Below are 26,139 nucleotides of genomic sequence, written 5' to 3'. Positions count from 1 at the left end.
AATTTATTGGCAAACGGGGAATCGGATCAACGGAAAAGGACACGGTCTTCCATTTGAATGCAAGGATGCTCCTTGTGCCCGAGATGAAAGCGCAAGACCTAAACGAGAGTCGGAGACTTACGCTCGGGAACAGTTGTTTCGCTATTGATTCGATCCAAGTCCATCGACCCCGGCGAGAGTTTGTGCAGTTCGCAAACACGAAAATAGATATCCACAATGGAATCTCGGTTAGGCGGCTCCTCTCGCATGGTCACGTCTCCGTTACCTACTGCCAGCCAGTCTCAGACGTGGAATTGTCCCAAACCGAAACTTTGGTCTTTAACGACCGACCGGTTACGCGATTCGCTTCTGGCTTTGATGGCCTGCTACGAGCATTCCTCCGTCCGTTCCTTATTTCACGTACAATTTCCTCCGTAAATGCCGTTTTCTTTCTTCCCGATCTTTTCGCGACCAATACACTGTCTTTTGACGCTCCGTTTAATTTTCGCGAATTTAACGGGCTATCTCTATCGAAAACGGAGATATTCGTAAACTTGACCAGTTACGATCGGATCAGACGTTTTCCTCCCGCTTTCGAGATAGAGATCAAAGATTCGAAGACTCGTAAATTATGTAACGACACGCGTTCCCGTTGTTTCCGATCTCTCCTCGCTTTCGCCAAATTTTCCTCGAGTAGCAGTCTGCTACGTTTATGCCAACTATCTCTTCTTTTTACCTTCTGTTTCAACGTTGCTGCGGGCCTGGAATCGCGATCGCGTACGTGCTAGTTTCTCGAACGCTTCTCGTTCCGCATCCCTAGGGAAAACTGTTCGTTTGGTCTTCTGTCCTCCTCCTCTCCCGACTCGCCTGCAATTTTTCACCACCATGGAATAATTCAAAAACTACGCTCGCCAGGTAGCCGCGAAACAAACGCGGCGAAACGATTTCGACTTTCGACGAGCGAAATATGACGCTGAAATGCCTAACTGCTCCGTCGAAAGAAAATCGTCGATGATAGAAATCGTATCGGTGACCGTCGCCGTCGCGACGGTTCGTTACGATTAAGCAACAAAACAGAATTCGAGTTCGCCGCCGAGTGTTGTACGAATGCCACACCGACGAAATTACCGTGCTATGAACAATTCAGAGTTACTACCGCGGCGGCGAACTTGTAAATGTGGTAATTAATATACATAGTCGTACGACCGGGCCACCGTGAAATTCTGCCAAATTGTGCACCGCACTCGCCGGGCAACGTTATCCTAATTTTCGAGATTTTCCGAACGGAACCGCGCCACGTTACATCCTGATATTAAACCGCTTTATTAGCTGCGCGATTTCCCTGAAGAGGTTTTTAACAAGCTATCTGGCATATTGGAAACAGCCGTGTCTGCAACGGTATACTAAGGATTAATTTTCTGATATAATGGCCGAGTTTACTGCCTCAAATTGTTTCTGTAGTTTTAATGGAACTCGGAAGTTCCTTTGTTCCGTCAATTTTTTCACCATTCCTGCGTTAAATTCGTTAAATCAGAGTTTCATGGCAAAACGAACTGCATCTAAGAGTAATTTAGATACGCGATAAGATAATTTACCGTCGAAAAATGTGCAGGTATCTGTTCGCGCTATTAAACGAAAATACAGTGACCGAACGTTAAAGGTCGAGAGATAGGGGCGCGAAAAATCCTGAAACACAATAGAAACAATTGAAGCGCGAAAACAAGCAGCTCATGGGCCAGCGAAATAATTCAAAGGATTTTTCCGTAGAATTGTAACCGGCGGATTTTCGATCTACGCGAGAGGCTGCAGGCGCATTTCTGTTTCGTCGTATAAGCGCGTCATAAATTTGCCCTCGGCCAGCAGCACGGCGTCGCTTGTTTTATGCTCGCTGGCCAGGAAGCTGGCCGGGTAATTCTGCAATGCGGTTGAACGTATCTATACCCTCCTACAAAACTTTCTCTCTTTTCACCCTCGTCAAGTCTCGTTTCCCCTCCCTCTCGCTCCTTTCTCCGTCGTGTTTCTCTCCCGTTGCTTCCTCCGATGTTCTCGGCAACTATCTTCTCGCGATCATCCGTAGAATTGCAAACTGGCTATCAGAAGCGCGAAGTTTACTCGGAAAAATTTATGAGCCGCGTTAAGGGGCGTTCAACGCCGACTGAGTTTTTAATGACGAACTTTCGCGCCTGTATTTAGGTTACTTTTGCTCGGTCCCGGGCTCTTTCAGCTGTTTTAACGCTGTTGCATCTTTTAAAACGAACTTTCCTGTCGTCAGTCAATTTCGTCTCGTGTCGTTTGCCCCCATAAAACACGCGTGTTTTCTATCACGGTTACTAAGAATCCAGAGATCCGAAGTTCTTGGCGAGACTAAAATGATATCTCGGCGATCGAAACGTTGCGATCCGGCGTAACGATATCCCTGTTATATTCGATTTTCCTTTCGTCGCTTTTCCATCGTAGCTGCATTCGGCTGAACCATCCAGCAAATGCAGTGAAAGCAACTACGAAACTGGGAGAAGATGCTGTCGGTAATTCAACTGGTTAAAATTGCAACCGTCCGCATACCGCATGCAAATGAATTCGCTGGTCCCTTCGCAGCGTTTCGAAAGGGAAACTCGTTGAAATCGTAAATACACCGTGAACATACTTTTATGCGCAGCCGTAATAAATTACACAATTCTGGGGCGTCTTTTCATCGGCCACCGACCGCCTTCTCCTCGTTTCTCGACCAACTGAAAAGTATCTGCCACGAAACGGAAACTCGACCGTCTTATAACCCGCCATTTCCTTTTTTCAGTCTCGTAGCGAATGAATTAGTCTCAAAGAAAAATGCGCTTCTAAATCTGCTTCGGTTCGTTTCTAATTTCGCTTCTGATAAATTACGGATGATCCTCGAACGTTGCTATCGCATCCAGCATAGGAGGATTGCGATATAAATTCCTAATTAGGACTTCTCGGTGGTTTCTGATGCATTGTACAACAGAGACATAGAAACACAGAACGGAATCGTGTATTCCAGATTTCGTTGTATGAAAGGCGGTGTTGTTAGAACGTCGTTTTATATTTATCAAGGGAGAACGACGCAGCTGGCTCGTATCTTTCAAGTATAAATCATAAACTACGAATTACGAATTTCATATTACGAACTATGTAGATAAATATACATATTTTCGCGATTTGCCATTTTCATACAGATTTTTGCGCGAACGCGTCGTTTTCCAAGCCTGGATTACAGATACGCGCTTTTAAAGCAGATTCTCATGCATTTTTTATCGCATGCTCGTAGCAATGTGACGTGTCATTCTATTTCCGGCGTTAATTCATTTTTGTCGCCACTCGAAACGTCGATCGAATTCCGAGTAATCACGATTCAAGAGCAAGGAACGAAAATGAAGAGAAAGTATGCGCGGGAAAAAAAAGAGCGAACATCAAATTATTCGAACAATGCACGATTATTGGAACGTCGATCGATAATTATCGATCATCGATGCCCGTTGTTAATTACATCGCACGAATGCAATTGCAGTGATTTTGATGGCACGTTTGTTACATTAATTGGATTTGAACAGCTTCGAGTCCTTTCGAGTGTAAGCAATCATCGTCGTGTCTGGCTGTTAATCTCTCGTGAACATCTTTGAAGCAGAATCGAGAATCGAAAACTATTTGCGCGAATAATAATAATTGTAATCGTTACTCGTTTCCATGTACAGGTTTTTATTTCATCCCTTCGAATGAAAATTATTAAAATTTTTCCCCGAACAATATCTGCGAAATATTATATTCGTGGAATATAAAATTTCCTCTGCTTTCTTGTTCGCTCCTACGCTTTGTTGCATCAAAAATACGCGCTCGCGTTTTATTCGGAAATACAGTGTACTGGTAACTAGGCGAATAAACGAAATTTCCATTTTCTTCGGGAAAAAAATCTCGGTAAATGTGGATAAGCTTTCGGACAATCCTTTGACGGTGCAGCATTTCAGCGGGTATCGGAATAAATTATATGACCGACTAGGATGAGAAGGCCGAAAGCCGGAACCAGATGGAGAGGAACCGTCCCCGCTTGCATTTTGTATGCATTCTGCTACGAGCTCACCACGCTGAATTACGCGCAAGCTCGTAATCCTTCCATATGCGCGGCTAACGCGCGAATTAGCGCTTCGTTTCGCGCGACCAGCCAATTTCTTTCGTGGCTACACCATCCTCGATATAAATAAATTAGCATCGGTCTCGTGTTCTATTTTGCAGTTGCTACATCTCCTCCGAGGATTCAAATTTCCCGTCTAATTTCGTATGCATTCGTAGACCGTGCTCTAATCACCATTTAAGTACACGCTCCGCCGTCGAAGATACTCCAAGACACGAGCAATATTCATCTAATTCATTTCAATCAAGACATTTTCAGTCAAGTCATTTCATTTATTAACTCTGTATCGTCCTAAGTACCGGTCTAAAGAAACCACCACTTTCACAGTCAAAGAGAACCCTATTCAAGGGTGAAGACATTTAATTTTATCAAAAATCATTTCCACTGAAAATGATATACTTGACTTATTAATTTAATACTCTCCTAAGTATCGGTCCGAAGAAACCACCACTCTGATAGACAAAGAGTCCCCAATCCAAGGATAAAGACATTTAAATCAGTCCCAGTGAAAGTGACACAATGTTCCAAAGATGTATAAACAATTTCTTTTGAAATCTCGAAAGGGGTTACCTAAATCTATAATCACGGTAAACATCCATGGTAAGACGCGGCGGTAGGAAATCCGGCAGGAATTGTTGAAAAAGCGCGGGCCGTATCGCGTGCTCGACAACTGTATTAGAGCAGTAACGAAGCCCCGTCGGTCGTAAAGGTGGCGGCAATAAAAGAAACGAAGAGAAAAAGGGGTGACTCACACGCGCCCCGAAATAAATTACGTGGATGCACGCGCGAGACGACACTTGAACAGAAAGCACGTGCGTTGCGGCGCAGCCTCGTAATTACAAGCTGACTTTGTAATAGGATTTTCGACAGTTTCGCCAGGAATACTACTATCCGGGGAAATGATACTTATCTTTACGATACGAGCCTTGGGACGATAGTTGATCGAGAGCGCCGTTCACGACCGCAGTTTTCTGCGATTTGTTTTTAACTTTCCAACGGCCCGACGTGGAATCGACGTTTGGTTAATTGGAAGAACACGCGCGGAGTAGAGAGACGTAGAAACGAGAAGAAATTTCATGTAGGTCTCATAAGTTAGTAATGTGTAGACGCATCGATATACGTTTCGCGAAAGTTATCGAATTCCCACGAATCCGTATAATATTCGGAACAAGTTTGCTACTCGTCGATGCCTTCTCGTTGGAAGGCTTCTTCAAGTTCCGAGATTCGGTTGCCGCGTGTTTTATCGAGGGTAATCAAATTTTCCGAGATGCTCGATAACGGCGGAACAAAAGAGCACATACATATACAACGTTTGAAGAATACTAAATTCCACGTATGCAATTCGGTATTTATAAGCAGTATTTTTAAAATACATAAACATCCGCAATCTCGTTAGAAATTCATGTTCGAAAAAGATAAGGAAAAAAGAGAAAGGGCATTAGAATTGTAGATTCAAAATTGCAACTCGGAGGTTAAAATAATAATTAAGTTGGTTTTTTTTCGACAAGATCACGGAGGCGATAACTAAAGAAAGTAATTACTCGAGTGACGGCTTGAAATGCGACGTGGTATTTAATAAACGCCGAGCGGCAAAGTTGATGGAAAAATTAGAAATTACACGGAACTCGACCTAATAGTTGGCACGATGGTGATTTAGCGCGTTGATTATTACCCGCGAAAAGAAGCCCGTAAATCATGGTCGCGTCTCGCGTGCGTTTATTGCGCGCCACCCAGGAATTTCAGCTCGAATTTAAGGGCACGTCATCGACGAAAACGGAGCAGAAAAACCGTTCGCAAAACAGTAATCGAGAAGCGGAAAAAAAGAGAAATTTAGTAGCCTCCCTTGTTAATTCGCGAATCATTAAATCGCCACAAAATCCCGAACCGCTTTGTAATGAATTATTTTCGGTGTACGTATAATCGATCGCGGTATTATCCGTTAAACGCGGTGTAGAAAATATATTTCGATATTAACATTAATAACCGAACGGCACGGATACGGTGCGAATAAAGATTCACAGTCGAAGCACGTGCAAAACCGACTACTGCATGATCGAATTACTCCCACGAAAAAAAGGTAAAAAATGTGGGAAAAATTTGGGCGAACCAGCATGCCTACCTCGCTGCTGGATGTTTGGTGAAATATTGAAATTTGTTTTGAATTCGAACGCCGCCGATTTACATTCACGAAGCTCGTTCCGGCTAAAATTTTATCTTCGTGCCGCGGCGATCGATACGCGTTTATAACATCGGTTCCATGACGTATTTCGCTATAAAATTTACGTATATACATTTTTCCGGATTATATTTGCATACGTTTCCTGCGAGCGGGTTCGCGGAATTCTTTCAAATTTCATTTATAAATCTTGGCATTAAGACAACTGCACCACACTTTCACCACGTCTTTTCTTCTTAACCAATTGGCCTATCACTATAACGATTGCAAGGTAAGTACCTATGTGCACTGTGTTCTAAAGATGCACTCGTCTCGATTCGCCGAAATCGATGAGAAAGTTGAGGAAAGCTGAGAAAAAAAATGGAAAGCACGTAACGCGGGAAAAGATACGAAAACCATGTAAAATAAAATGCACAAGTGGAGTCGGAAAAAGAAGTTGGCATATCTTCGAGCAGACGAGTACAAGTTAGAATAGGAAACGCGTACAATTCCCGCAAGCTCTCCTCCACGTATCGTAGTAAAAAGCTTGTGCCTTGGCTCGCCTATCCTCGATCTTAAAACTAAAACTTGCCTTAATATAATTTTTATGAAATACATATCTCTTTCAATTATTTTCAGTCGATTATTATCGTTTTCTTAATTATCATATCGTATATTTTGCGCGCAACTTTCAGTGTATTACGCACAGTCGCATCGCAGTAAATGGGAATATAATTTTGTATAATCGCCGAGCGAAGTGGTAATCGGTGAAAATACGATTACGATTCACGGGAAAATTAAATCTCGCATTCCGCCGAAAATCCTGGTTAATTCGCATATTAATGGCATCGTATAGCCGTGTTGCGGTCTCTATTTCCTACCTATTTCGCGATAGCGTTCAATTTTAAAACATTCATCGCAATTATAAGCGCGTCACCTCGCATCGATAAAACTAATGCGCAAAATGATGATACCGAGTAACTTATAGAACGCGAAGAGTAAATTGAAATCAAAACGATAATAAGACCAGCATTGTTTTTTCTACCAAATTAACGAATCGTTGCATTTATTCATCAATCTCGTGGACAAACTGGTTCAAGGAAAGATTACTCGGAGGACTGTTCGACAGAGACGAATGCAACCGACTCTTCGGGAGCTTCTGCAAGGTTGAAAAGCACGAAGCAACCCTTCTACCTATCACGTGACGATACGCATCATTAAAATTCATAAGGCGACTCACCCATTCCCACTTTAGCACCCGACGGCCTGAACGAACCGCGCATCATATATTTATAGACGCCCTCCAATGCACACATGCACCTCAGACGCCTTATGCAACCCGGTCGATTTTGGCCTGCACTTACCCAAGGCTAAGTACCGTCCATAGCCCTCGGACTGCCCGATCGAACAACAAATAATAATTGCCACGTGCTTGCAATATCTACTCTTCTATCGAATAAAACATTCACTATATCTTAACTGAAGATATAGTCCCACTAAGTCTAAGTCTAGACCTAACTTACCGATCTGAGTATTTGGAGAATTAGCTATATGGAAATCTGGGGTATCTGGAAATTTGGTAACTGACGGTATTTGCCTATCTAGCTATCTGGGACTCTAGATATCTATGCATTTAGGTATATAGATATCAGTGAGGTCTGAAGATCTACCTATCTGGGGATCTAGATATCTGAAGATGTAGATATCCGAGAAATTAGGGATGTATGTGTCTACATATCTGAAGATCTACTCGAGGTTCTAGATATCTGATCACCAACAGATCTACAAGTCGAATACACGTTTCGCTTATATGTATTGTAGATTTTTGACCGCAATATTTGCACGGTCACGAAGCGTGCGTATTATACGGTATCGGAACAACGTCGCGACGCGTCTGTGAGACGACGCGAGTGCACTCACGGTGCAGGTTCGCGTATGAATCTTGCATGTCTCGCATGCGTACACGCATGAAATGGAAAGGAGACTTGTTCCCCTGTCGCTTGTCGGTACGATGACAAATTGGGGGTGGTTGCAGCAGGATAACGGCCATACGGAACGAACGAAAATAAATCAAATACGATGCTGCATCCAATGTACCGCTTGAATTTTCCAAAATTTCCATCGGATCGAATCAGTGTCTCTCCTTGCGAAGACACTTGTTTGTCTCCTGGAAATTGAACCCTTGTCTTGAAACGGGGTCGGTCGTAGTTACCGCTGTTGCGGTATGGTAATTTTTATTTCGGGAAGTGGATGCTCCCAATAGCTAGTAATAGAAGTACTCTCGTCCAATTTTGGGAAAACTAGGAAAATTTACGAACCTGGAGGCTTTGCCAATGTACTGTGCTTGGAGTATGTTCGAAGAATACGATTTCGAAATTGATGTATTTGTTCCATCGATGAATCATATTGTATAAAATATATTGGTGAAAGGTTTGCAATAACATTTTTGTTAAAATTCAAACGCCAAATTGATATAGTGGAAGTATTTTTAAGTGCGTTCAGCTGTGTATTTGAAAGAAAGAACGCGCTAATTGTTTTCATCGATTATCCGGGGGATAATGTTTCACCGCTATCGCAAAAGGTTTGAGTTTTTATTCCGGGCAAGTGTCACCGCGACCCAATGAAATATACCCGTCTCCAAGACGACAATTATAGCCCACGAATCTCGATTACCGTAATTAGCACTCACGACGCCGTGTGTATACAGTGACTCAAACATCCGTTCACGCGCGAATAATTACGTCGCATTAGCTTAATAATACACGGAGTAAATTAATGTTCAAAGTGCTAAAGCAACAAGAAATTTCGCGGCCCCTCTAATTGAATCGCAACCCCCGCGAGACGAGATTTTCAAAAATTGTTTCGAAGACGAAAGGTCAAAGAGATTTCTTCGGGTCCTGGCATAATTTATACAGGGTTGATAAATAAAGCGTCGGCCGACTAAGCTGTTTGAACTTGGAAAGAAGAACGGTAAGGTGTCGCCTAAGGGTGCGCGAGAAAAAAAGCAGGAAAAGAAGGTGGCGGAAAGTTTTCGGAAGTTACAAGCAGGTCAGCGTCGTTAATCATTCGTCGGCGGTTCTATAGGCGCATACATTATTCAGAAGCGTCCGGACGCCGACTATGCATAACTTTTGTCGATGTTCACGCGGCTGGTTTCTTGGGAACAGAGTCGAGAGCACGAACCAGACGCCTATGGAAGAAACGTTTAATAATCCTTCCGCGGCTGACAATCATTCACCTTTATCTTCTCGTCGCGATTCGCCAACAGATGCTTACTTCCTTTCGACATGCAAATGAATATCTAACCGGGCACCCGAAATTTATTAATAATCTGTCTACCGAAACCTGGCCAGTAAAGTAGGGCTGCTTTTCTGTCACGACGTTTGTAGCGTGTAACGGATTTCGTTGAAAAAAACTCTTTTGGGACAACTCGAAGAGACAATTTGTCACTGTCAGTAGTACGAACACGAATTTGGTCAGACAGGTTCGCAGTGAAATGAACGTAGACGCGTTGAAGCTATTGTTAAAAATGCTAATTTCCGAGTTTAAGCTCTCATTTTGTAATGAGATCGAATACTGAAACTTATCGAATACTTGAACATTATAACAGGATTTGATGTGTATTCATAAAGCCTACGAAGATGTACATTCAAGACTTGAAATCTTGAAATTTCGAGCCTCGTATTATTAATGGAATAGTAATGGAATAGTAATATAATAATAATATGTATAAACTAGTTGGTGTAATTAAAGGTTAAGAAGCGTTTCAGGTTCGGTCTAAACTTTCGAGCACGTATTTTCCTCTTTCGAAAAGAGAGGAGAAAGAAAGCTTTTATTGCCTGACGACGCGTTTTTCGCATTCTCCCTTTTCCCGTTCCTTTTTTCCATTCAACTCGATTCCACGCGTTTCGGGCCAGGTTACAAAGCGCAAAGTTATCCGATGTTATTCGAGAGGCAAAGCCAGTGCACACGCCGATTGTGAAAAGAAAAGGTTACGCGGGGTCGTTCCTGGTCATTCGTCGAGATTGAATATCGCGCGACTGCTGTGAAATATATCCTCGATTTTCGACCTTCGACTCACAGATTCGATCTAGACACCCAGAACTCATTTTCGTTAAATGATAAATTGAAAATGTAACAAAAGCTAAGCTGGGCTGAAATTTTCAAATAGTTAAACTATTCGAAATAATTAAACTAGTATTATTTAGGAGCACGGTAATCAATAGCTGTTAATTAAGAATTACCTACCTTCACAGAATTATATATTCGGTTATTAAAAATATACAATATGAAATTTGAGCGCATCGAATATTCGCTGCACCGAATATTCAAATTTTCGTAACAACCCTCTGTTCGAGAGTTCTCGTGTTTCAGCGCTAGAAACTTCTGGATATGGACCTGTGATTTCTCAGTTTTGCAAAAATCGGAGCACGTCGGTCCGCGAGATATAAATTTGCGAACAGATTTGATGGATGACGCCATCGATCTCGAATCCTCCCGAACGAACATTGCACTTTTCGCGTTACCTTCGTTTTCTCGCGAGGCCGAAAGTTCCAATGTCAGAACATTCAACTACCGAGTGCTGAAAACGATTCTAATGAAAACGCGAGAAGAGGATGTGCAGTGGGCAGAAAAAAGGCAGGCAGAAATAGAAAATTCATCCGAGAAAGACACGGAATAATCCGTAAATCTCGTGTTTATCGCGGTAGGAGGGCCACGCGAACGCGGACGAACGAAGCGTGAAAGAACAAAGAGGAAAGCTAGGCCAGGGGTTGACGAGGAGTGGGACGCGCGACGAAGAGGGTCGCGGGAAAGTGGATGCCAGAGGAAGAAAGTTGGAAAGAGAGAGTGTAAAACAACGAGAACACCGCACTTCCCTGTATGTACGGTCGGGCGATAATTTACTGGCGTGTAGGTTCGTCTGAAGGATCCGGTACGTGCCGGTCGAGTGGTCGCGCACAGTCAGGGGTGCTAAGTACGCCTACGTGTGCGTTCACGCACCCTAACGTACCCACCAAGGCTGGAGCAAACTTCTAGCAATTATTTTCCTACCCCCTTTGTTCGCTAATACCTGCATCACAATTTTTTATACGCCGAATCATTATTATTATACTATACAACTTTTGTCATCTGGAGTAGCGTATCTCGAAAATATGATACATCTAAAATTTCAGCATCCCAAAAATTAGGAAGTCTACAAATTTCGGAAGCCCAAAGCACCGAATCTTCAAAGTACTAATGTTCTAAACTTCTAATAGTCCCACATTCTCTTAGTTTTAACCTGTAAAAGTCCCAAAATCCTACAGTTCCAAATTCCGAAAGTGCCGGAGTACCGAAGTACAAAAATTCCGGAAGCTGCAAGTGTGCAAGTCGCGTACTCTTTAATGGTTAACCACCCGTTGTTTCCTCGAAAATGAGTACTTTCAAGAGCGTTTGTTTGTAAATCGCGGTTCTACCACCGACGCGATGCAGATTATACTAGCAAATTGGCAAATGGGTGTCAGGCTATTCCTGAACTTCGTTTCCCGTCGAAACGAAACTCGTGCGAATGCAATTTGAACGTTAGCCAGACTCGTGTGTCTTCCCTCTGTGACTCGCGAGCGGGATTAAATTCCGTGCATCGAGAATGAGACTTTCTCTAACATTGATTACCATACACGAGAAGAAACTCGTCACTTTCTCCGTTGGAGCTGCATTAACTTCTCTATATAGCTCTGATTTAAATTAAACACAACCGCTTCTTACCCAACATTGATTAACTTTGAAATCAAATTAACCGTCTTCTTACTCGCTCTTGAATTATTCATTCGTTCTTTCACTGGATTCGATTACACGGATTTAGAGCGACAATATTAAAGTACAACCGTTAGCTACCGTGACAAAAATATAACGTACATGGTTGCATCGGGTTTTAATTACCGTTCAAAAGTCACAGCAAATTCTAAAAAATTGTGTTTTAAATAATTCCAATTATAACATGACCGGTGGTAAAATTTATATACACTCTTTGTTGTATCCCCGAAACAATGATAGATGTAATGGAGAGGCGGACCGATCAATATACGTTGTCACTGTTTCAGGATTCTCGCGGTCAATACATATTGTTAGTACAGTATTGCCTATAAATATTGAAACCCCTGAAATATTGTCAATAAATATAAACCGCCCGAGGACCATTATGATACGGCGGAATAGAAATATTGCTGTAAAAACACCGTTCTTTTAAAAATATGATAAAGCCATATTTGGTCCATACAAATATTCGTGTACCACTCGCGTCCAAGATACTCCCGAAAAGGAAAGAACAAATCGCCGATAAATTTAAGGATCACGAATTTAAGACATCGCACCGCCGACGAGAAAATAATTTCGTTAGGGGAAGCGACACGTATTTCCGTTGCACGGTGCTCGCTGCAATTGAAAGAGACCGTTCGAATTTTTCGTGAAATCCCGCGGGAAAATCCGAGCAACAAACGGAAAAGCAACGGCCAACCAGGCGCCGTGGACCTCCGCTATAAATTCACCGGATGCGGCTTAAAGCTGCCGGGTTGAAACTCGCCGTAGACGCCAAGAGAAGAGAACGTGTGTACGTGTGTTGCTTCTGCGTTCGATGTGCGGCCAGACCGCACGACGCTTGTTCCTTGAACAGACTGCATTCCGGATGGCTGTCAGCGACACACCGTTAGCGAAAATCGTCGTCGCCACCAGACGAAACCATAATTTCATTGGACACCGCTCGGAAAGGCGCTTTAAGCCAGTTTCGCGATAGATTCCGCGGGAAACCGCTGATGATCGCGTCCCACGCGAATCCGATATCGACAATGTTCTGCTTTTAATCTACTACTGTAGACTATAGAAACTGTAAAACAAAAAAACTCGGGAGTTTCGAAACACATAAATTTGGAAATTTATACAGTTTTGGTGATGCAACCAAGGCACTACAACTCGTGGTCAATGTTTTACGAAACCTCTGTAACGACGCATCGATTGCAATTAAAGCACGGCATCCTCTCGCGTTTCATTGTTAGCAGAGTGTTTGCAGAACCGTTTAAGATCGAACAATATTGTTCAGGGAATCACATCCAATTTGCGAGATCGAGGATCTTTAATAATGGATAGTACACCGATACTCGAAGTTAGCGAGTTTCCGTGAATCCGTAGGAAATTCGGAACAAGTTTGCTACTCGATGACGATGCATTCCCGTTGGAAGGCTTCTTCCATTTTTCAGAATCCGCAAGGAAATCGTAGACGGTAGAATCGTGATCTCGTGGAATAAATATAACTATATTGGCCTCGCGCGTGAATCGCCGTGTTACAAAACAATTGCTCTCGAGAAAGAAGCGGAGGAAAGGCTTGATTTATCCGTCATTGCATCGTTTTTTCGCTCATCTTGCAAGTGTCGCTTTTATTTCACCTTTGATTTCGTATTTCCTTTTGCCTCGTTTGCCCTCTAATTCGTCGAGAGCGAGAGCCACGGTACCGTGTGTGCCATTAACCCAAATAATTCCTACGAACGGAGATTCGTCCTCCCCGAATTCCCACCCTCTCTTCCATGGTCTGCTCCTCGACCTTTTCTCGTTTCTTGCTGCGCAATTAGATTGCTGGATCTTTTTTTTTAAATAAAGCTGGACCAAAAGCATCAAGGATGAACACTGTTCTTTGAGCCGCATAATTTTTCTAATGATCATACGTAGACTACCGTGGCCTGAATTACTTTGTCGAATAAAATCCCTGATTTTTAGAATCGCGTGTTCTTTCTTTCGAAATGACGATTCGTCGCGATATCGTAAACGCGGTAATACCGTTCTTTCTACTTTATAGAATAACGTTGTTCTTTACCGTTTCAGAAGCGCTTGCCACGATTCCTGGACCCAGCTACGGTTGTCGCCGATGTTCGGTTGCATATGTCCGAACAATCGCATGAAGAAACGTTGCGACAAGATCTTCTCCATGGTGAATCACAATCCATGCGTTGGTGAGTATGAAAATCCGTGAAACCACGACCGTCTTCTTTTTTTCTCTCTATATCTATCTCTATGTATACGTAATATACACGTGGTACATACAGGCATACATCGAACGTTTTCCTAAAACGCTTATTGAACATTTGATTTCGTTGTGCGAGTTGTCCTCGCGGGCCAGAACACACATACACACATCGTTTTGTGATCTTGAATGAATTGAGTATATCGTACGTTGATTAACCGTATCAATTAGCGCACCCTGTTGGAAGAGGATTGTTGGTGTTGTGAAGTAACGTGTGTATTTTTTGGATATGAATTCTACAGAGTATCTTGTTTATTTTCTCGTCCGTTCCGTTGCGAGGCTCGATTGCCCGATTTTTATGTACCTGTTTGTCTGTATCTTTGCCACCGAGTAATCTTTCAGTTTATCTTTTTGTTTCTTCCAAATTACTTCGGTCGATGTGCGTGCGCTCTTGTGAAACGAACCTGTCGATCTTGGATCGAAATATGAAAACGCTAAGTTCATAAAATTCCACCCAGTACTACTCCTCGATGAAAGATAGCTCTGAAGATGTTTTCGTCCCTTACCTTATCCTCGCAACTGTTCACAGCCATTAAAAAACAATATTACAGGCAGAATAATGGTACTTGATAAAAGGTTAATTTGTATCCAGAAGAATGTAACGGATAACGGTAGATAAGAAGACGGTGAAAATGTTGGTAGTTTGCAGTAAACAAACCCGTCCACGGTTGGCCCTGGTTATCGCTTCCGTTGCCATTATTTTTTCCCCGGTGTCGATGTCGAAGTAAAGCTACGAGCTCGACGGAGCAATTACTTTCAGCGATACCGCGGTGTTTAAGGCTCGTGGGACGACGTTATAGCCTCCTTTGGATAAGCTCCTTTCTCCTTAATTAACCAAAGGCCAACGGTATCGAGATGTAGATAAGGATTTCATCGCGTGGCAGGCTCGACCTTAATTTCACTGAAATCCCGTTCCCTTCGGCCAACATCCCTTCCATACGTTCCGCTTCCTTCGAGCCTAATGATACTCGACCAAACTACTTTCAGAGCCGCCTTTCATCGGCTCCTCCGTTAAAACGCATCTTCCCTTTATCTTTGATCGCGATCGAATCCGTGAAAATGAAAACTCTCGATAATGTGCACCGAGTCGTTCGTTACAACTTTTTGGATTCTTATATTTTGAGCCACAGCCCTTCTAGCAATTGTGCTAAGAGTTCTGACACTTTGAGTGTCCCTAACGTAGAGATTTCGTTCGAGTCCAAGATCGACACGGTTCGTGAACGACAGAAAGACGTAAAAAGAAAGAGAAATTCTCGTTACTTAGAGCGTTTCCCCTACGTAAGTACACCACACAAGACGCATGTGCGACACGAAAGCGTTTGTTTTTTCTTTTCAATGTGCGTTTGGCCGAGTAAACTGATTTGTCGTTGCTGGCTAAATGAATAATCGTAACAGATGCGTCATCGACTTTCGACGTTTCAGCTTCTGTGTCGACGTTCGAATAAATAACGCGTTACCCTCGGCCGAATAGAAGATCATTTAACTCGTACAGCTTCAATCGTATTTAACGAAATAAATATACGAGAACCGGGTGAAAATGGTCCTGCATTCGGGACACGAGGGCTGTAAAATACCGAAATGTAAATAAGAAGTTTCGTAAAAGATAGTAATTTATTCTGTAAAATAAAGGATAATCGGAGGGTAAGCGTGTCCTCAGGATCGTTCAGATGCATCCCGGCTATCACTGTCGCGTATTTCGATCGGCATCCATAAAAGCAGTTCGAACGATCAGAAAGTAACGAATGTTTTGCGTTAAGGAGGCTACGACACGTTCTATTCGTAGACCGTTCTCGGGACCGAGCTAAACGAGAGACAGCTCATACAATCGTTAGCGAGAACAACGATTCGAGCGACTCGTGTTTGGTTCAGGCGAACAGCAAGAGGAACGAAAACGATGATCCTGGACGCGTTGCCTAAGTCCTGGTCTCACAGTAGTCCCAGACGGATCGACGAAGCTGCTAGACGATCCAAAAGAGGCCTGGGACCGATCTCGAAATCCTCGAACGTCAAGGAACTGCACGAGAGCACCAGCACCCCCTAAGTACGCGTTCCGCTCGAAGGATTTGCGTTTTCAGATCGATACGCGTCATTTTTCATCGTAGAATTTCTTTATTTTAGACATCTCGCAACCGAGAAAGAGAACGATCAATCTTTTGGATCGAGGTATAATTTTTTGTTTTTTACGGGACGTCTCAAAAAAGGTGTACGCTGCGCATTATGATTGAAATAGTTGTACTTGTTACCCAGTTATGCGGTAACAACCGTGCTACTGGAATTTGAAAGTAGTTAATTGGATACTTAAGAGGGTAGTAATTGTCGTAGAAGGAGGGATATCGTTTGAGACGTCCTGTATATTCGCGAGATTGAATCTCTAGGCGTTCTTTTCACTCGGTTCGGTTTGCGTTGGCTCTGATCGTTTCTGATCGAACTGGGTCAGCACGAAAGCTTTCCCTCGCGAACGCCTGAATCTATCGAGAGGAACACGCGAGGCGCAAAGACGCCGATAAAAATTAGCATACCTTCTCTTCTTTTATACCTCTATTGCGGCGTGTCGTTACGATTATTGCCGTTCCTTTGACGACCGACTTTTTTCTCTTTCTCTCTCTTTCGCGCCGAGTCACCGACTTGGTCGCGGGAACTAATCGGCCCTCGAGTTTACCGGTTCGCGAAGGAAAGAAAAGAAAATGCGGATAAAAATTGGAGAACCTTCGGGCGAGAATGCGAGGAGATTATGCACCGCATGCTCTGGACTTTTGCATGAAAGACTCTCTTTTGAGGCCGCGTAGGCCGTGCACGTTCTCAGCCTGCATGCTTGTGTCTTTTTTTCTACTTCTATCTGAAATGTGCATGCTCGTGTCGATTAAATTCGTCTATTACGACTGTCTACTCTCTCTCACTCGTCCCTTTCTTGTCCCCGTCCACTTTACATCCAGCTACTGTTAAAGGAATCACTTTTGTACAATTATTACGTTCGCTTTACAAATCTGGAACGACTACGCGAACAAATTTCTCCGCAAATTGCTTCGAGGATCGAATACTACGATTTTAATTACAGCTATTTCTAAGTGAATTAATAAGGTTAAGAAAGCCAAGTACACTGTTTCGAACAGTTATTTCACCGACGAAAATGAAATATCGGTATCTGAACTTTGGTCATTAAAGGACACGTTCTTCCAATTACATCGTTTGGTATTTCGAACCATTTTTTTTTCCGTAGAATGTCAAAGGCCGTAAGGGTTTTCCATGACATTATCTGCTCTTTAAACTTTCTCACGTTCGCTGTATATGAATCAGTTTTCAAAGCTTATTATAAACCTCTTGACCTATTTGCATAATAAGTTGCAGCCGTTCATTTTACCTATTTATTAACACGAAAGCAAATATATCTTCAGTCGGAACTATAAGTATTCAAAGAAAAAGTAGCTTCGAGATAAACATTCAAGTCTTCTTAACAAACTTCGTTCTGTTATACGATATTACTGTGCTTCATTTTGTTTTAAAATTCTACGTTTGCACAGAACATTTGTAAAAAACAAAATAAGCAATTTGTGCTCAACTGTGATTCGAAAAATATTTTTTTCTCCGTTGCAATTATCGTACACGAAATTGTGCGCAAAGGGTAATTAAATTTATCGCGAAACTCGTATGCGTTTTAGAAAAAGAAAAAGGAATCGACGATAAGAGTACACTTTTGCTAGATACCGATGCAACCGGGCTAAAATGAAGCAGATATTTTATTTTTACGCGTCTCTGGGCTCGAAGCGAGGACCATCATGGCAAAAATTCAAGGGAAAAGGATAGGGGAGAAGTCAGAGCTAAGGTTAAACGAACCAAGTCCTAATCGGAATCGACGGTCGAGCTCGGTTTGCGCGGTTCCAAGACTTCCTTTCGCATTCCCCCGAGTTCTTTCGGGGCTCTGTGGAGCGCCAAATGTCTAAGCAAACGCTTTCTTCGCGAGAGAGACGTTCCCCCAGAGACAAGTCTCCTCTTTTTAACCGACCACGAGCTTTGATTGGCTTCACGAGCAGCTGGTCCACGATAATAGTTCCCAGAAGATCTTAACGCCGAAGTAATTTGCGGATTAACTGCTACTCTTTTTGGAACCTTTCGCGATTATTCGTGAAATTACCGCGCGAATTTTACAAATTTTCACTAAATCTTATTATTTGTAACTGATCGATAACTCTGATATTTTAAATCGTAAAGTTGAAAAGCACGTACGAATTTGTAGAACAAAGTTGAAGGATGAACGACACAAGTTTTCGAGCCAATCTATTACTCGGTCGCGTCTTGACCATCGACTCGTTAATAGTTGGGAAACTGTCGAAATTTCCATGCATAACGCTAGTCTGAACTTCCAAAGAGAATAGCGTTGACGAGCTAATTCGTTGAACGAACAGAGTCGAAACTCCGTAAGCGTCGTTTTCATACGTGATTCCGTGTCCCGTAAAACTGCGTAGTCCCGCCTCCTCGCCAGCAACAAGCAACAGCAGCAAACGGTATCGTGACGATCCACCATCCACGAACCACCACCACCGTGTCACCATCCGATCTCACGAGCACGAGAGTAGCACGTACCCTTCTCTCCGTGCACGTGTAACCAACAACGATCACGCACCCCACTCACCCCGTTCTCGTCCGCGTCTCTGCTTCTGTGTTACAGAGTTCCTGCCCTCCTCCACCTCCGTAGACCTGTCGGGCACGGACTCGGCCCTGTATCCGTTCGACCCGCAGCAGGAGAGCTACCAGGAGTTCTGGTTACCGCCGACCAGTATGTACCCCTATTTTCTGTTCCCCGAGGCCGCGCGCACCTCGTACTACGACCACGAGAGCACGTACGACGTCCAGGATCCGGGACAGAGGCGTCAGCACGGGCATCGTCATCAGCACGGTCGTCATCAGGAAGCGCCGGAGTTACCTGGCAGGCCGGGGGTGCTCGTGGTCGAGGCGTACGATCCTCGCGCCGATCACGACGACCGGCAAGAGGCTCGTGCTGGATCCGACGACGAGCATCGGTCCGGCTTCAGGAACAAAAACACGGACGATCGATCCATGGAAGGACCTGGAAGCTTCTATGATCGCGGCTCTTCTTCCTCTTCTTCTTCTTCTTTCTCCTCTTCTTCTTCTTCTTCTTCTTCTTCTTCGTCCACATTATCCAAGCATGATCGTGCCACCAGCACAGTGCACCTGCAGCCAAGGCACTCCCAAAGCGAGCATGATGCGCACCTGCACCATCATCACCATCACCAGCACCACCCTGCACCACCTGCACCACCGTCCGCCGCGACGTCGTCGTCGTCGTCCTCTTCGTCTTCTTGGTCGTTGTCATCGTCGTCGTCGTCGTGGTCGAGTTATCCGCCACCGGCTCGTCCAACGCCTACCGTGGACGAGACCAAACGAATCGAGAGGCCTGACTTGGTGCAGCCGAAGAAGTTCGCACCGAGGCCAACCTACGAACATCGGGCGATCTTCGATCGCGCCGACGACGACCTCGACGACCTCGAGTTCAGGATCGGCGCGCTGCCAGTCGACCGGCTCTTCGATCTCCGAGAGGCCTTCGAAGGGTTCGTCGACCAAGGTTCGTACACCGGGGTCAAGGTGTGACCAGACACGCGCCTTAGAGCGCACCTATTCTCGGACGTAGGATTCGTCGAGTTCGTTGGATGGGAAAACAGCCAGTCGATTGTTCGCTATTCTTACTCTTCGATATCGATACTTCTTTACTTATTTTATGCTTCAATTGGATCAATCGAAATCCGAATTTCAAACTGGATACTTGAATTTATAAATCAGCGAGCTTAAATATTTTACTATTCCTTGCTGAAATTAGAAACAACCGCTGCTACAATTGTCGCCGAATGGGAGCCAGTAACCGGAGAGCTATGTACAATTTAGTATTCCGAGTTAAAACAATACGAATTTCAACGAAATAACCTAACAACCTAAATTGTAGACTGTTCCTATCGATCTCTCTGAAATTTGCAAAATGTTTAGACGACGATAACAAAGAATAGAAAATCGTATTTAAATCGTCGTCATCTTAAAGGCTTATTAATTGTAAGAACATCCGTTCGGTTATTGAATTACGATTAATTCGATTGGAGTTGAATCGGTAAGCAGTCTTTGCAGCGAGATTTCGATCAACGACTTGCTGTTTTCAAGAGCGATACAACGATAGCAGACAATACTTAAGTGTTATTGGAGCGTAGCCAGTATCGAACACTTGCTCGTTCGACGAAATTCCGAGATATCGATTCTCCTGTCTCGAAAGTTCAACCCTCGAACGCGATCCCGCTCACCGACCAACGCAACGATTGATACGAAAATTTGAACCTACGATTTTCCACCGCTCTCACGTTTTCCGGCAACTTTGCTAATGGAGACGTTCCGAGAGCGCATTATTATTTCGAGGCTCGAGAAAGTATCGAGTAATTCCGAGTCCGGTTCTTCGAAGCCACGTTGCGTCGCGCGTTCGAAAAAATTGAATCGTTTCGTCGAAGAAACTCCGCTTCGATCGCGGGCCGAAAGCGACGATCAGACGCGCGTCTACGATTCCCTCCATGCTCCGTTACGCTTGCTCGTTTACAGTGAAGGTCATCTCACATCCGGACAATTCGACCAGTTTCGAGGTGATCGAATCGCAGCTCGAAAATCCGTTAATCGACGCCGACCATCAAGATCTATTGGCGATGAAGCAGATACCTGTTCCTGGAGGACATCATCACAAGTCGCACCACAAGAGGAATCAAACGGACGAGCACGATCGTGAGTAGCGTTTCATTTATCGCTTTTTTAATTATTTTTCTTAAGAAGAACAAAAATGCGAGCGATTTATTCAAGTAAAAGTACGACTTTTGACTCTATCTTTGTACTATCGGTGTAAATTCAGAGGAGCGTATGGTATCTCTCGGAAGAGTCGAACGTCAAACGCATTTTCCGCGAATAATCCAGCGTAAACGCAAGCGTGTACGCACAGAAGAGGTTATCCTGTTCGCAACGCGTTTCATCTTGCCCCCTTATCAACGAGTGATCTCGTCGACGCGTTCTTTGACTCTCGTCGAAGCATTTTTCAAGCGCAGATACCCATAGCAAAGCGGCTCTAACTCGCAATATTCGAGAGACAGAGGGACAAACCAAAAGTAACTTCTAATTAAAGCGTGAGAAACAAGCGTTTTAAAGCGAAACGACTAGAAGGCAATTGAATTTCCGCTGGCAGCCAGGGGTTGTCAAACGATTTATACCCACCGGACGAGCCAGAATTTCGGAAGATCCGGCGAGAAGTTCCTCGGATTAAAGTTCGAAATCCGGCGGCTCGAGAAATAATACGTTGAGATACGGGGAGCAGGACCGGAAATGAGAGGACCCGGGCCGAAATTAAATTAAACTTTTGGCCGTGATAAGTCTCGCGTCGAGATACGAGACGCGATATTACCCGTCTTGATCGGTTTCGAGCAAAACTTTCCGCCACCTGGACCAGAAAAATTTATGACGTCTCGTATCTCGTCGCTCATGTCGCCTATCTACCATGGTTAACTTTCCTGCGAACGATCAAATTGCTAATTACAGAATATCAAGCTCCGACAATTTTTAGTCTCGCCATAGAAAAGCTGAAATTTGTAGCAAAGTCGTATTTCAGTAAACGCAGTAGATTCTCGCTATATTGCCCTCTTCGAACGAACTTCCTATTCTAACAACGTTTCACTACGACCGTAGCGCACGATAATCCATACGTTGTATGACCATGTGTTGTACTCCCACGCGTCGCATAGCTTACGCGTTGTACAGTCTACACCTTGTATTTCTACGCGCTGCATAATCTACGTGTTGTATTTCCACAGGACGTATAGTTTACGTATTGTATAATCCATGCATTGCTTCAGCCACATCCGTTGCGATATAACTAGAATCTACTCTAACACGATAGTTATTCGATGTAAAGGGAAGTAAGGTGGAAACTGTACTTGCGAGGGAACGTCGTTAGAAACGATGGGAACATTGTTTGAAAATATAAAAAGTTATCGAAGTCAGCGAATAAGAAAATTAGTAAATTTAACGCGTGAATTTCTCGTCAGAAACGAGAGGATCGAGGACATTTTGAGCGCAGAGAGGGAACGTATATTTTCGTTAAGGCTCGTTTTTTCGTAACTCGAGGGAGTTGATGGATGAAAGAGGAGTTGAGCCGCGTTAACAGGTCCGAAACCATGGTCAGCATTATTCTAACCAGAACGATAAATATGCGTCGTTTTAGCAGCTGTAAATTCTAGTAGACGCGGGCGCTGAAAAAATACCAGCTACACGATTTTTCCGGCGCGTCTGCACCGCGATTAAACCGACCGTTTGTTTGATGATAAAACAAATTACACGCTGCGAGTTCGCTTAGGAATCTTAGTCAGCGTTCGAGCACATTCGGGATCTACATAGCGCGGTTGTTCGGCAAAATCTCGGAATTCGCTGTTCGACGCAACAGGGAACTCGCAAGAACTCGAGAACGTAAAAAGTCTCGCTCGCGATGTTCGTACAAGGTTTCCGAGCCGATTTTTTAGCGGCAAACGTGTAACATCGTCGATCGGAAAAATCGATCATCCGGCTTCCTTGCGAACGGTCCGTTGGATAGTGGGACACGATCGCTCCGCGTTGCTCGGCGAAGCGTAGGAACCCGAATCAATCACCCGACGGAACATCGATACGCGGGTAATCGCTGGATTAAAGGATAACCAAGGATAATTACTCGCTGCTCGATCCGGATGCAATCAATTCTCGATGCGTTATAGTTCGCGCTACCGCATCCGCTCCTGTCTCCGCAATCCCACATCCGTCTTCCTACTGATTTTTTTTTATATCCTGCACTTCTACTTCGACTACTGTCTTTTCGAAACGTCCGATAACCTATCGACTAGCTAAGCACATCTAACCTTACATTTTTCACGAATACGACGCGACATTTTCACAGTTATGCAAGGACTTTGCAGTTTCTTCTTAATTTTCTAACCTTCGAAACGACGCACTCGAAGGTAACATTCGGATACAAAGATCAAAGGACACTCGGTTCGCGCCCGAGCACGTGCAGAAGATCGGGCGTTTTTCGCGGGAAAGCGAAAAATGTAGGGCAGACGGTGTTCGCGGTCGGATTTTACTTGATACATATATACGTGTATATCCGAAATCGATAGGGGCGCACTTTTGACGAGCACACTCGAACGCGGTATCGCAGGTGCAACGAGATGAGCGCATGCTCGGACCTAGATGCGCGTACACCGGTGTGAGTTATAATAACGGTGACCCGTTTGTTTAACTCCGCCGATAACGAGCTACGATTTCGCGCCCTAACTCTTTCCTTCTCTCCGTCGCGGGCTCGAGAGAATAACCGCGGCGGAAGAATACACGGAACCGTTTTAAGCTCGTCGATTTATCGAGCGGCAAAATTTGAAGCGTGCTCGCGTTTAACCGGAGCAATTAGCGCAATGCGGTTCGGTTTTGTTGCGCGAGTCGAGTGGGATAATGAGCGACTACCTATCTTTTGACACGTCGCTACTTTTCTTTTCGTTTTGTTTTACAAGCTTCAGCGAGCGAAATGTACCGAATTTTGCATAAAAATTACGCTGGAACAAATTTGAACTTCGAGAAGATAAAATTAAGTTGGCATTTTTTTGTTCTTTCGTTGACAATTGTCTTCCGAATATTTGTACTTGTCGAGTACGCAGTGCGATTAATTGCCAGATTTAATTAGAAAATCGTTTTATCCGCACATCTTTCCAATCTTCTTCGACCAACAGAATGTAAAAAATGTTCCACAGTTTTTATCCATCGACGGATTAAAGGGTACAAACGCTCTACAAACACACGATGCCGCGCACAAAGAAGCATCGGATAAGAAGCACCGTTCCGATGAAAAGTGGTTATCTCACCAATCGAGAGGAGTATTCAATAAAGTTTCATCAAGATAATGGAGCACACGGATGAAACTTTCTCTCCTATTTCAAAAGCAATCTACGAGGATAAGCATGGCTCTCGTACCAAATTTACACTGTCCACAATCGATCGTGAACTTTCACCTTTGCCATTGGTTTTATCACGTACGATATCGGTACTACGTGTTTATTTACAAAAATATCAATCGCATCGGAGCTATCGAAAGCGTTTTAATAAAAATACTGCGCTGTCTTTTATTTCTGCACCGGTTGTCGAATACGATAGAAAAATATTCGATGGGGTGAAAATGCTCGAAAATTTGACGGATCCAAAGACGATTAGTGGCAAATAGTATAACGTAATTACGGTATCGTTCCGTTTGGTCGAATCGAATTGCAATTCCAGCCGCTTCGTCGCTCCAAGATCCTCTCTGTATCCACGAAACGAGCTGCCGGTCCCCGTAGACCGTTCCGCCAAAATTGAATATATGAATGCGAAATTTCTACACGCTCAGGCCCGTCGAGAGTTCGACTTTCGAACCGTAGAAAATAGCGACTCGTTAGGGTGGCCGCGTCCACGGAGAAACGCGTCCAAATAAGCGAAACGGTCGAACGAATTTTCATTAGAACGCGACAAGTGGCGAGAAATGCGCGTTTGTTCGTCGTCAAGGTGCAAATGGACTTGATTACATCTTTGCGCGAATTTCTAATCGAATTCTATGCGTGCGTCGTTGTCAAAGACAACGTGGAAAGCGAATTCTTTTATCTTGCTTCGATTCCTTGCGAATTCGACTTATCAAATATTGAAATTAACGCAGCCATTAACTGCCAAATAATTCCAAAGCTTTTCCCGAACAAACGCGTTGTTCGTTCGCTATTAGCTGACGTACGTCTTCTTTCCGTCGTTCGACGGATTTGGGAAATTTGAAAAAACACGCGCGCAGTATCGACGGTGGTGCACGTTAAACGAGTCGTATCAGCGCATTTTTTTTGTAGAAAAAGGAGGCACCGTAACAGCGATCATTCGTTCTGGAGCTTTTCACGTTTCCGCTCGGATTCGACGTTCGTTCGTCTGCAGACGCGTGTCTTCACCCTCCTGCCTCTCCGTTGCAGCGAGCCCCACGCGTTTCATTTAATTAATGTGAAAGTGGGTTGAGAGGGAGTACGTTTTAACGATCGACCCGTTGTATATAATAATGATAATAATCCGCATTTCTCTCGCTTTTAATAACGATCGTACCCGGTAGCCCTCTTACGAAACACTAGGACAGCGCACGAGCGATGATTCAGACGAGAACGAGTAGTCGGGAGAAAGCTATTAATAAACGGTAAAATATACAAGCTAAATAACTTCTTAATCGAGAATCGAAAGTTCTCGATTGACAAATTACCAGGGAAATTCACTCGAAACCGTCCACAAAGAGCGATCGATCCTTCCGCCTCGACAACTGTACACTTTGCGGCTTGCACTGGCGTCTGTTTGCATATACGAGATTGTAACGGATATTCCGCGTTGGTCGACCAATTAACGCGCCACTAATAGGCAGGAAAATAGCGAGGAAAAAGGTGGAAAAACCTCAAAACGGTCGACAACCAGTCGACGGACGATTGTGATCGTGTGTTCGAAGCTAATTGGATAATTAAGCAATCGGTTCGCGTAATTATCGACGACTGTTCGACGAGGAGAACAAGGATACACGCGCGTGTAGAGTGTACTGGAAATAAATTTCCAGGTAAGCGAAAGCTTCGCTCTGGAATTTACGACAACCCACATTCGCGATTGATCGTGCCGGTCGATGCGATGAAACATGAACAAACAAGCGACATCGTTTACGAATGAAAAATAAACTCGCCATCGTAGAAACGAAAAATTATTCTATAACCACAGCTTTTGCCATTGATTTCGCTT

The 26,139-nt window shown here is 43.9% G+C and overlaps 1 protein-coding gene across 4 annotated transcripts in view; it reads left to right on the top strand.

The window, feature by feature from the left end:
- Gfrl (Glial cell line-derived neurotrophic family receptor-like) overlaps positions 1-26,139 on the top strand; it is a 218,621-nt gene that overhangs the window by 150,024 nt on the left and 42,458 nt on the right. The window contains exons 5-7 of one of the 4 annotated variants that reach the window (XM_076535545.1): positions 14,127-14,251; positions 18,986-19,900; positions 20,911-21,087. In XM_076535545.1, the coding sequence (XP_076391660.1) occupies positions 14,127-14,251; positions 18,986-19,900; positions 20,911-21,087 (1,217 nt within the window). Of the gene's footprint in view, positions 1-14,123; positions 14,252-18,985; positions 19,901-20,910; positions 21,088-26,139 lie in introns of all 4 variants that reach the window. The other 3 variants (XM_076535543.1, XM_076535546.1, XM_076535547.1) reach the window with 3 other exon arrangements.

Source organism: Megachile rotundata, chromosome 9 (genome assembly GCF_050947335.1).
Source record: "Megachile rotundata isolate GNS110a chromosome 9, iyMegRotu1, whole genome shotgun sequence".
Taxonomy (NCBI): domain Eukaryota; kingdom Metazoa; phylum Arthropoda; class Insecta; order Hymenoptera; family Megachilidae; genus Megachile; species Megachile rotundata.
The sequence above is the reverse complement of the archived record's forward strand: the minus strand, read 5'-3'. Positions and strand labels throughout refer to the sequence as shown.